The following is a 12,149-nucleotide window of genomic DNA, read 5'->3' as shown; positions in this document are numbered from 1 at the left end:
AGCAGGAGGGAGACTTTTCCTATATGTCTTTTCATGCTTTTGAATTTGAACCATGTGAAAGTAATAGCTGTTCAAAAAATTAAAATTAATTCAAATAATCAGGAAGATACATAAAAATTAGATAATGCATGTAAAGGGTATACATATAGCAAGTATTCAATAAATGGTAGCTACTCTTAACCATCTCAGGAAGGAAGTGTATAAGGGTATGGTTTCAGAAGGCATAGATAAGGGCAGACTAAACCCAGCATGTAGCAAATCAGATATTAAGAAGTTTGAATCTCAGCTCTTACTATGTCTTGTTCTTATTTGGCCTTTTGAGAAATATAGAGAAGGGAATTGAAAGTGTTGTAAGTTCTTCAAATGTGTGCGATATTCCTGAATCAAGTATCTATTTAAGCACAGATACGCAGTTGTGGAATTTTGGAGTTGGAAGGGACTCCAGAGATCACATTTAGAGATGAGACTGATGCTGCAGGTTATGACTTACGTAAGGTCACACCAGTACTTAATGGCAGAATCAGAATCTACACTGGGTCTCTGGTTTTCTTCCCAGTATGCCATCTGCATACGAAGAATAAACAGTCTGTCCCTTTTTCTGTCCTTCGCCTTTTATAGCCATTCATTCTACTATCCATCTGTTGAAGTTGGGCAGCCCCCCACCACATAAAGAAGCCCGCCAGCGTCGGAAAGAACTCCGGAAGAAGCTTCTGGCTGAACAAGAGGAACTGGAGCGACAGATGAAGGAGCTCCAGGCTGCCAACGAAAACAAGCAGCAGGAGCTGGAGACCGTGAGGAAGGTGGGAATGGACACTGGGCTGGGGGAGGGCTCTCTGTTTCATTGCAGGAGCCACAGCTACCTTACTTACAAGCTTTGGGCCCACCAAGACCAGCTGCATGCAGTTTTAGAGAGATGTTTTGGTAAATTGTTTTCTCAGGAAGTGTATCTAGATTACTGAGTGAGACATCCTGGTTTTCCCAGCCTTGGAAGTATGAGGGTCTCAGGTCAGCAAGGCATTTCATTGACTGGAAAAGAACATTTATAAGAATGGTGAGCACAGTTGAATTTTGTCAGATAAAGATGAGAAATTTTATTCCCCTAAGGATGTCAAGGTCATTTTTGGTGACCTGGGCAGGGTGTGTTGCTTTTTTAGTTTTTCCCCCTCTTAGCTCCCATCTTTACTCCTGAGTACCCTTAGTATAGAGCTGTGGGTCTCACTGTTCAGAGTCAAAGATAAGTCTGGGTCGGTTTCTCCTTCCACCTCTGGGCTAGGAGGTCAAGTACCATAGATTGTATAGGATAATTGACATTCGTTGGGAAACCTTGTTGCTCAGTTGTATCATGGTTCTGGGGGTGGGAGTCGGTCTTTGGTGTCTGGGCACCATCCTTAGTTGGGATGGATTGAGCCTGTCTGCCTTGAGTCAGTGAGCACCTGCTTAACTACAAGATCCAAGACCCTTTTGTGTCTCCTCTGTAGCACCTTTGCCTTGGGGTATTGGAGATGCTCACAGTATAAGCCCCCACATTCCTGGTGGGGTTCTCCCTTTGCAGTCCATGGAAATGCCACACTTTGTGCTGACATCCTCTGAGTAGACTCAAAGAATTTTCTAATACTTTTATAACCTTAGGAATTATGTGGGCATACGATATTAGAAACAGTTTTTCCTATCCAGCATACCTACTTTCTTTTCTTTTTTTTTTAATTTTTTATTTAAATTCAATTTAGTTAACATACAGTATATTATTAGTTTCAGTATATTATTAGTTAACATACAGCATATTATTAATTTCTATATATTATTAATATACAGTATATTAGTTTCAGTATGAGTTTCAGTTATTATCAGTATATTATTACTGATTCCTTAGTTGCATATAATACCCAGTGCTCATTATATCAAATGCCCTCCTTAATGCCTGTCACCCAGTAACCACATCCCCTCACTCACCTCCTCTCCAGCAACCCTGTTTGTTTCCTATAGTTAAAAGTCTGATGATTTGCCTCCCTCTCTGTTTTCATCTTGTTTTATTTTTCCTTCCCTTCCTCTGTGTTTATCTGTTTTCTTTCTTAAATTCCACATGAATGAAATCATATGGTGTTTGTCTTTCTCTGACTTATTTTGCTTAGCATAATACCCTCTAGTTCCATCCATGTCGTTGCAGATGTCAAGATTTCATTCTTTTTGATTGCTGAGTATATATATACACCACATCTTTATTCATTCATCTGTTGATGGGCTCTTTCCATAGTTTGGCTATTGTGGACATTGCTGCTATAAACATTGGGGTACATGTGCCCCTTCAAATCACTGTTTGTATCCTTTGGATAAATACCTAGGTGTGCAATTGCTGGAGGGTAGTTCTACTTTTAACTTTTTGAGGAACCTCCATACTGTTTTCCAGAGAGTATACCTACTTTCTAAAAGCAGCTCTTCAGGTCTTGTTGTTCTTCCTCCTGAATCACTTTTGCATCTTGTCTTTCTGCTGTAATACATTTTCTTTAAATCTCCCGTAATAGGCTAGGATGAGCACCTGTGGTATGTGATCACTGCTTCCTTCATCCACTGTACACATGGCAGTAGTGGGTGTTATAAGAATGGAGTGGAAATCTGGGCTTGTTGTCCTTCTTTCATAATTTTTAAAAATTGTGCAAGAGGTCCTACAGAAGAGAGTATGAAAGATTGTATACAAAGCATCATAAAGTGAATACCCCTGAAACTACTACCCAAGTTAGGATAGAGTATTGCCGATACTTGAAAGTTCTGGTGTCCTTTTTTCTTTTGTTTTAGTTTTTTAGTAGTTTACAAACAGTAAGATTCATGGTTTATGTATAGTTGTATGAGTTTTTACATGTGTCTAGATTCTTGTAACTAGCACAGACAGAATGCAGAACAATTCTAATGCTCCAAAGAATTTCCTCACACTGCCCCCTGTACTCAGATTGTCTACTAATCCCTAACCCCCAGCAACCACTGATCTATTCTCTGTTGCTATATTTTTGCCTTTCCCAATTGTCATATAAATGGAATTGCACAGTATGTAAGTTTTCAAGACTGGGTTCTTTGACTTAGCATCATGCATTTGAGATTCATCCATCTGGCATCTTTTTGAACCTTTAGACTCTTTTAAACTCTGCCTCCCATGAGCATGTAGATGGCCTGTTCTGCTTTATGTGAATGTATGGTCAGAGCTGACAAGGCCTAGGCCAAACTAGACAGCTTTCCTCCTATCTAGTTTTAGTTAAGCAACTGATTTGGGATTTGACAAGTGTTGAGACATTATTATAGATCCCTTAATAATCTTTAATTTTCTTTTTCTTGTTAAGTAAAATTCATCCTAATTTTTCATTAAAGCATATTTAGAAAAAAACTGCTTAGATGAATCTTTTAATCACCTGGAATTCGATAACATTTGTGGGTTTTGTAAGACTTGATTGGCCTCATTTAATTTGGAAGAAGGAACAAGAAATCTGTAGTTTTTGTAAATTAATACATATCTTTAAAGGGATTACCCACATTTTTTTTTTGAAAAAAGAGTTTATTTTTGTAGAGCACTTTTAAGTTCACAATAAAATTAAAAGGAAGATGCGGAGATTTCCCATGTACCTCAGTGTCAACACACGCAGTCTCTCTTGGTATCAGCATCCCCTTCCAGGGTGGTACACTTGTTAAAATTGATGAATCTACACTGACACTCATAGCACCCAAAGTCCATAGTTTACCTAAGGTTCATGCTTGGTGTTTTGCTTTCTATGGGTTTGGACAAATGTATAATGACATGTATTTACCATTAGAGTATCATTCAGGCTTATTTTCACTTCCTTAAAAATCCTCTGTGCTCTACCTATTCATCCCCCTCCTCTCCCAAATAACTTTTATTTCCACTTTGGTTTCTTTAAAAAAAATCTAATCTTTTGTATAGGTAATATAATCATATGGTTCAAAAATTTAAATTATATAAAAGAATAAATCCCACTTGATCATGGTGTATGATCCTTTTAATGTATTGTTGAATTTGGTTTGCTAATATTTTATTGCGGATTTTTGCATCTGTGTTCATCAGGGATGCTAGCCCCTATTTTTCTTTTCTTGTGTCTGGTTTTGGTATAAGGGTAACACTGGCCTCATAAAATGAGTTTGGAGGAATTCCCTCCTCTTCTGTTTTTTTTTTTTTTTTTTTTTTAAAGTTTGAGAAGAACAAATATTAATTCTTCTTTGAATGTGTGGTAGAATTCACTAGTGAAGCTGTCTGGTCCTGGACTTTTTTTTGTTGGGAGGTTTTTGATTACTGATTGAATCTCCTAGTAATCAAATTGGTTGTATGTTTTTAGGAATCTATAAATTTCTTCTAGGTTGTCTGCTTTGTTGGTGTGTAATTGTTCATAATAGTCTCTTATGATCCTTTGTTTTTGTGGTATCCTTTGTAACATCTCTTTCATTTATTATTTGAGTCCTCTTTTTTCCTTGGTGAGTCTAACTAAAGGCTTGTCAATTTGTTTATCTTTTCTAAGAACGAGTTTGGTTTCATTGATCTTCTCTCGTCTTTTGGTCTCTTTTATTTACTTCTGCTCCAATCTTTGTTACCTCCTTCCTTCTACTAACTTTGGGCTTCATTTTCTTCATTTTCTTTCCTTGAGTATAAAGTTAGGTCATTTGAGACTTTTGTTTCTTTCTTAATTTCTTTCTTTCCTTTTTTTTAAAGATTTATTTGAGAGAGAGCGAGTCTGAGCAGGGGGTAGGGAGAGCAGGAGGGGGGAATGAGAATCCCAAGCAGACTGTCTGCTGAGCACAGAGCATGATGCAGGGCTTGATGCCATGACCCTGAGATCGTGACCTGAGCCAAAACCAAGAGTTGGATGCTTAACCAACTGTGCCACCCAGGTGCCCCTGAGACTTTTGTTTCTTGAGGTAGGCATTTATAGCTAAGAACTTCAGTCTTAGAACTGCTTTGGCTGCATCCTGCAAATTTTGGTACGTTATATTTCCACTTTTGTTTGTCTCAGAGTATTTTTTATTTGTCTTTTGACCTATTGGTTGCTCAGCAGCATGTTGTTTAGTCTCCACAAATTGTGAATTTTCTGGTTTTCTTTGTGGAGTTGCTAGTTTCATATGATTGTGGTTGAAAAGATGCTTGATAACGATTTCAGTCCTCATAAATTTATTAAGACTTGTTTTGTGGCCCAGCATGTGATCTTCCTGGAAAATGTTCCTTGTGTACTTGAGAAGAATATGTATTCTGTTGCTTTGGGATGGAAATTTTTATATACATCATTGAGCCCATCTGGTCTAATGTGTTGTTTAAGGACCATGTTTCCGTATTGATTTTCTGTCTGGATGATATATCCATTGATGTAAGTGGGCTATTAAAGTCCCCTGCTTTTATGGAATGCTGAATATTTCTCCCTGTAGGTCTGTTAATTGCTTTATATATTCAGATGCTCCTATGCTGGATATTTAAATGTTATAAATGCTATATCTTCTTGTTGGATTGACCCCTTTATCATTATAAAACACCCATCTTTGCCTCTTATTACAGGCTTTGTTTTAAAGTCTGTTTGATATAAGTATAGGTATTCTAGCTTTCTTTAATTTACATTTGCATTGAATATCTTTTTCCATCCCTTCACTTTCAGTCTGTGTGTGTCCTTATATTTAACTGAGTCTCTTGTAGGCAGCATATAGACAGGTCTTTTTTTTTTAATAATGAGAAATTTTAAAAAAATTTTATTGATGTAATTCACATAGCATAAAATTACCATTTTAAAGTATACAATTCAGTGGATTGGGGTCTTTTAAAAAAAAATCTATTCAGCTACTCTGTCTTTTTTTTTTTTTTTAAAGATTTTATTTATTTATTTGACAGAGAGATAGCGAGAGCAGGAACACAAGCAGGGGGAGTGGGAGAGGGAGAAGCAGGCTTCCCGCGGAGCAGGGAGCCCGATGCGGGACTCGATCCCAGGACCCTGGGATCATGACCTGGGCTGAAGGCAGACGCTTAACGACTGAGCCCCCCAGGCGCCCTCAGCTACTCTGTCTTTTGATTGGAGAGTTTAGTCCATTTACATTTAAAGTTAATATTGGGTATGTACTTGTTGCCATTTTGTTAAATGTTTTCTGGCTGTTTTTGTATTTCTTCTGTTCCTTTCTTCTCTTTCCTCCTCTAAGGTTTGATGACTTTCTTTAGTGCTATGCTTTTATTTCTTTCTCTTTCTCTTTTGCACATTTAAAATAGGTTTTTGCTTTGTGATTACCATGAAGTTTACATATAACAACTTATACATGTAACACAATTTTAAGTTGATAACTTAAGTTTGATCCCATTCTAAAGCTCAACATTTGTCTTTTCCCCTCCCCAACATGTTATGCTTTTGATACCATATTTCACATTTTAAATTGTGTTTATCTACAAATCAGTATGATACAACCACATTGTAAAAATGAAGGATAAGAATTAAATGATCATCTCAATAGTTGGTAGAAAAACGTTTGACAAAATTTGACTTTGATTTAAAAACTCTCAACAAAGCAGGTATGGAGAGACTATCTCACCGTAATAAATGTCATGCAAAGCCCATAGCTAACATACTCAGTGGTGGAAAATTGAAAGCTTTTTCTCTAAGATCAGGAATAAGACAAAGATGCCTACTCTCACCACTTTTATTCAACATAGTGTTTGAAGTCCTAGCCAGAGCAATTAGGCAAGAAAAAGAAAGAAAAGACATCCAAATTGGAAGGTAAGAAGTAAAATTGTCACTATTTGCAGATGACATGATATTATATAGAGAGAAAACTGTTAGAACTAATAAACAAATTCAGTAAAATTACAGGATAAAAGATCAATATGCAAAAATCTGTTGTTTCAATAAACAAATTCAGAAAATTATAGAATAAAAGATCAATATGCAAAAATCTGTTGTTTCTATACACTAATAATGGACTATCAGAAAGAGATATTAAGAGAACAATTCCAGGAGCACCTGGGAGGCTTACTCAGTTAAGCGTCTGCCTTCAGCTCAGGTCATGATCCCAGGGTCCTGGGATTGAGACCTGCATTAGGCTCCCTGCTCAGTGGGGAGCGTGCTTCTCCCTCTGCCCCTGCTTGTGCTGTCTCTCTCATAGGCTCTCTCTCTCTCTCTCAAATAAATAAATAAAAATCTTAAAAACAAAGAAACAAATAATGAATCATGGAACACTACATCAAAAACTAATGATGTAATGTACGGTGATTAACATAGCAATAAAAATTAGAAAAAGAAACAATGCCAGTCTGCTCTTGATGAACATTTGGTTTGTTTTTAATCTTTTGATTAAATAGGCAATGCTGCAGGGAATTATTTTGTTCTTTTTTTTTTTTTAAAGATTTTATTTATTTATGTTTTAAAGGTTTTATTATGCCATAAACTCACTGTTCTTACTAAGATTTGGTAGATTTTTCTTGGATAAATGTTCTCCATTTGCTGTATGCTCTTAGGATAATTTCCAGGGACTTTAAATGGTTGTTTTGGGGGGTTTTTTGGAAATTATTTTCACTAGTTATGGGTGTTTTGCTGGGGGAATGGGTCCATGGAGTTCCTCATTGCCACCTCTGATAAGTCAAGCTCTGGTAAAAGTTTTAAGGAATAATGTGTGAAATGATATTCACTCTTAATATTTACTGCTTTTCTATGGGTGGGGTTTTGATTGGGTAGAAACTGGAAGAAGCAGCATCTCGCGCAGCAGAAGAAGAAAAGAAACGTCTTCAGACTCAAGTGGAACTACAGGCCAGGTTCAGCACAGAGTTGGAGCGAGAGAAGCTTGTGAGTGCCACACAGCTGGGAACCTGGGAACGCTGCTGCATTCGCTCACAGAGCCAGTCTGGGTGAAGGGGAAGGGGCCAAGGCCTGGGAGGCTGGAATGAGGCCATCTTCTCAGCTGGGCTCTGCTTCTGACTTGCAGTGGGCTCAGGGAAGTTCTGTGTTTCTTCATTCAGTATGGGTTCATTGAACACCTTCTCTGTGCCAGGTACTATGCCAAGGATATAAAGGTAAAAGACGTAAACCTTGCTTTCAGGACCCCAGAATAGAAATTCATGGAATGGGGTGATAAGTACTGTGGTTAGAGTGACTGTATGTCTTGGTTTGCTGGGATAGTCCTTGCCATCCTGTTATAATTATTAACAGCATTCCTTTTCCTTCTCAAAGAGTCCTGGCTTGGAAAATAAATAGCTGTGGAAAAAGTGAGCATGGGTTCCATGACATTTCTCTTCTGTAATGAGCAAAGTGGGAGGTTCTGAGGTCATGAGAACATGTGAATTCTGGTCTTCTCCTCTTAGGAGCTCTGATTCATCTTAGAGGTTCCCATCCCCCAAGACACCCAAGAGCCAGGTTGCTGTAGGTGGTTAGCTAGTTCATTGGAACACAGGTCTTATGCGGAGTTGTAATGTGTGGCAGAGTACTGAGCCCATTGCCTATTAAACAGATGCTCGTGACATTTTTTAGTAACTTTTGGTTGCTGGGAGTCGAAACTGACAAGTTCGTGTTAGGAGAGAAAAGAACACAGGCAGGCAGACGTCGGGGGAAGGAGCGCTGCACTCACAGCCAGAAGATCTGGGTTCTTTCCTCTCTGCTCCTGCTTTCGAGCATGAGTTTTCTCTTTACATTGGAGGCGTTGTCATGTGATCTCTCATGACTCTTAAGAGGATGAAGTGAGCAGTGAGAATATTTTATAAACCGCAGACACATATGCTAATGTGTGTGCTATTACATTTAGATGTCCTTGTCTTTCAGTTTTTAAGGCAGAGATTCAAAACTGTTTAATACAGAAAGGAGAACCCATATACTTGTTAGGGTGCTAACTTGGGTGCTTGAGGCCCCCCGGGCTGGATATGCCCCAGGGAGGGAGAAGAGGGGCGAGGAGGCAGCCAGGTAAGAGGCGGCATCGCTGGCTGCGGGTCGGTCATTCCTTTACCCTTTGTTTTAACCCCCTGGCTGTTCTCACTGGGCAGAGGGTCATTCCTTTTAGAGAAGACTGTGGGTAAAGAGGTTGTGGCTTTTATAACAGAAAGGAATTTAAAGAGAAATTATTCAGGGAAACAGTATTTTCTTGAGTTGAATCTTTAAGTGTGGAGTGGAAGGGACGGAGCGCTCCCAGGGCAGGAATACAGCATGAGGGTTGTAGTTTGTGTCCGTGGACTCTGCGGGCAGTGCTGTCCTTCCTCCATCAGTTCTGGGAGCGCGGGACGGGGCCCTGCCCACCCTGCTGGGCTGCGGCCATTGTTCAGGATGGCAGAGCAGTGGGAGACTTTCCCTGAGGGTGAAGTCAGCCGGAGTTTAACATGACCCTTTTACACCATCAGATCAGACAGCAGATGGAAGAACAGGTTGCCCAGAAGTCCTCTGAACTGGAGCAGTATTTGCAGCGAGTCCGGGAGCTGGAAGACATGTACCTAAAGCTGCAGGAGGCCCTTGAGGATGAGAGACAGGCCCGGCAAGATGAGGAGACCGTGCGGAAGCTTCAGGCCAGGTGCCAGATCCGTTTGTATCCCTTGCCTTTATGTGCTTAGCTTGGGCTAATGTCGTTTCTAGGAATGACTAACGTTCTGGTGAAGAGGGAAGAGTGTCTGCCAGATTGGAGAGACCCTGGAGGCTTGGCTGGCCAACTTGTTTATTCTCAATCTAGGACCCTGGAGGACCCTGGCTTCTGGGGCTCTAGATAGGCCTTCCATCCATGTTAGAGCAGGCAGGTTGCCAGGCCTGAACACAGGCGTGAACCAAGGCTGAGCAGCCCAACCACAGCACGAACCAGGCCGTGGGGAGAGTCCCCTGAGGATGCCACTGAGGTCAGCATTGGCACCATGTGTTGGTAGTCACCATGGCTTCTGCTGTCACTCAGCACTGGATGTTGCCACCCCCAGCAAGATAAATCCTCCACTCTCTCTGCTCGTTTGTGTTGGTTGCTTCAGAGTCAGAATTTCAGAGCTAGTTCCTTCCTTGTGCATCTGCTTAGCCAAGCCCAGCTCAGGCTTCCACTGTGCCCTGGCCGCCAAAGGGCAGGAGGGCAGGGGTCTGGCCTGTGGCTTATGTAGTGGGAGATGGTCCCTGCTTCCCATCCAGACACCTATTGTGGCAGATTCCTTGGACACATGAAGGGGATTCAGACCGGGCAGGCTGAACACCGCAAATGTCCATTTCCCTTCCATACTCTTACCACTAGGATGAGGAAACAGACCTTTCCAGTCTCGTTCAGTGTTGTGTCATCAGTGCCTAGAAAAGCACACAGAGGGTGCATCATATATACACACTGAGTGAGTGGCTAAACACTGGTCACACCACATTTGCAGTGTTGTGTTCAGCTGTGGTTCTCACACTCCAGGAGCCATCTAAGGAGGAAGTGGATGGTCCTGTGTAGAACGAGGGGTAGTGGGTGGGAGAGCTCTTCCTAGTTGAGGAAGAACTTTCTACAGATGAGGCTGCCCATAAATAAACTCACCTGATTTGTGAAGCAGTGGGCGGCCCATCCCCCAGAGGGTTTGAGAACAGTCGGATAACCACCCTGCAGGGTGTCTATAGAGGGAGTTCTTGTAGTGGGGGCGGCTGCGGGTGGTGACATGAGGCCGTCTGGTCCGTTGCTTGCTTTGTTCCTTCTGTCGTTGGCTTTGGAAGAGCGTGCTGGTGGCCGGGCCACTGGGGGTGTGTCGGGCCCCGGGCCGGCATCTAACTGCACCATCTGTACTTTGGATACAGGTTTGGGCTGTACGTGAGTTTATTTAAATGCCTCCGTACCTGGATATTCTTAGACAGGTAGCCTGTTACTCAGAGATGACTTTTTGGAGTCACACAAACCTTGGTGAAAATCCACTACTGCCTGTAAACATACTTATAAACATTCTGGTTTTTATTGCTTCACCTGGAGGGATGATAATACCTTGCAGAATTGATGGGTTAGCAGTCATGAAATCAAGGATCTAACATGTAGTAATTGTTCAATAAGTGGTATCTGATTTATTCTGCCTTCTGTTGGCTCCTTCTTCCCTCGCCTTCACTAGTTTGTTAGCTTTGTCCTTGGTAATAGGTTTGTACTAGATGAGAAATGTTTTAATGTCCTAGCAACCAGGCAAGTTTCCAAACTTGGCCCTCCCACCTGCCAAGTGAATGACCTGGTATAGGTCACTTAGCTTTTGTGCCTTTCTTCATCGTTGAACTATGAATGTTGATAGCACTTAAGTTTATTGTGAGGATTGATTGGGGAAATACATTTAGCTCTTGGCTAAATACAGTTAGTTTGTGTGCATGTTAAACCTCTCATAAATGTTGTTTTTATTTTAATTTGTTTTCAACAAAGGGTGCAACAGAGAGGAGCTGGACAGGACATGTGGGTCGCCTTAACCAGCTTTGTGAATATGGGCCTCTGTGGCTCCTCGTTTCTTCCTTGCGAAATGAGGGGGGTGGATGAGATGACCTCAGGGGCCCCCGCCTCTGCTGCGGTGGGGAGCCCAGGCAGGTTTGATCCTGGGCTGCCTGTGTCGCAGGTTGCTAGAGGAAGAGTCTTCCAAGAGGGCTGACCTGGAGAAGTGGCACCTGGAGCAGCAGCAGGCCATTCAGGCGAGCGAGGCGGAGAAGCAGGGGTTGGAGAGCGAGCGCAGCGCGAAGGAACGGGCGCTTCAGGAGGCCATGGAGCAGCTGGAGCGGCTGGGGCGTGAGCGGAAACAGGCGCTGGAGCAGTACGAGGTGACCACATGGGGCCTGCATGCGCATCAGTCAGGCTTTAAAAACAAGCCACTCATATAACGCTCTCTGTTAACTGACTGGACTAGGTGCTGAGGTGCACCAGGTCAGTCCAGTCCAGAGGCACGGTAACTGGAACGGGGGCAGTCTGATAGAGGCAGTTATGAGCCATAACGAGGGGATTACCTGCTACGCAGTAAAGAAGACTATTAGGCTGCAGCAACGGCTGGGGCAGGAAGCAGCCCGTGCCTCGGAGACTGAGGCAGGGCTCGCAGAGAGGGAACACAGCTGGGAGAGGGTCCCCCTTGCCCCTTGCCCCTTCTGCCCATGGCTGTGATCCTGGCCTCCTTGGAGAGGGCATGGCCCTGGCCCTCCTGGACGCCAGAAGAGCTATGACTGGGAGGCTGTCCTCTGGGCACCGGGATGAGCACCTGCCCCCCCCCCCCC

The 12,149-nt window shown here is 42.1% G+C and overlaps 1 protein-coding gene across 2 annotated transcripts in view; it reads left to right on the top strand.

The window, feature by feature from the left end:
* SWAP70 (switching B cell complex subunit SWAP70) overlaps positions 1 to 12,149 on the top strand; it is a 77,152-nt gene that overhangs the window by 62,553 nt on the left and 2,450 nt on the right. For both annotated transcript variants that reach the window (XM_028116746.2, XM_028116747.2), the window contains 4 exons: positions 619 to 800; positions 7,689 to 7,796; positions 9,335 to 9,501; positions 11,507 to 11,705. In XM_028116746.2, coding sequence (XP_027972547.1) covers positions 619 to 800; positions 7,689 to 7,796; positions 9,335 to 9,501; positions 11,507 to 11,705 — 656 coding nt within the window. The remainder of the gene's footprint in view (positions 1 to 618; positions 801 to 7,688; positions 7,797 to 9,334; positions 9,502 to 11,506; positions 11,706 to 12,149) is intronic.

The sequence above is a fragment of the Eumetopias jubatus genome, unplaced genomic scaffold, assembly GCF_037043125.1.
Source record: "Eumetopias jubatus isolate StellerSeaLion01/CBP00866 unplaced genomic scaffold, mEumJub1_p1.0 scaffold_13, whole genome shotgun sequence".
In the NCBI taxonomy this organism is placed as follows: Eukaryota; Metazoa; Chordata; class Mammalia; order Carnivora; family Otariidae; genus Eumetopias; species Eumetopias jubatus.
Note: the sequence above shows the minus strand (reverse complement) of the source record. Positions and strands in the feature narration are given on the sequence as shown.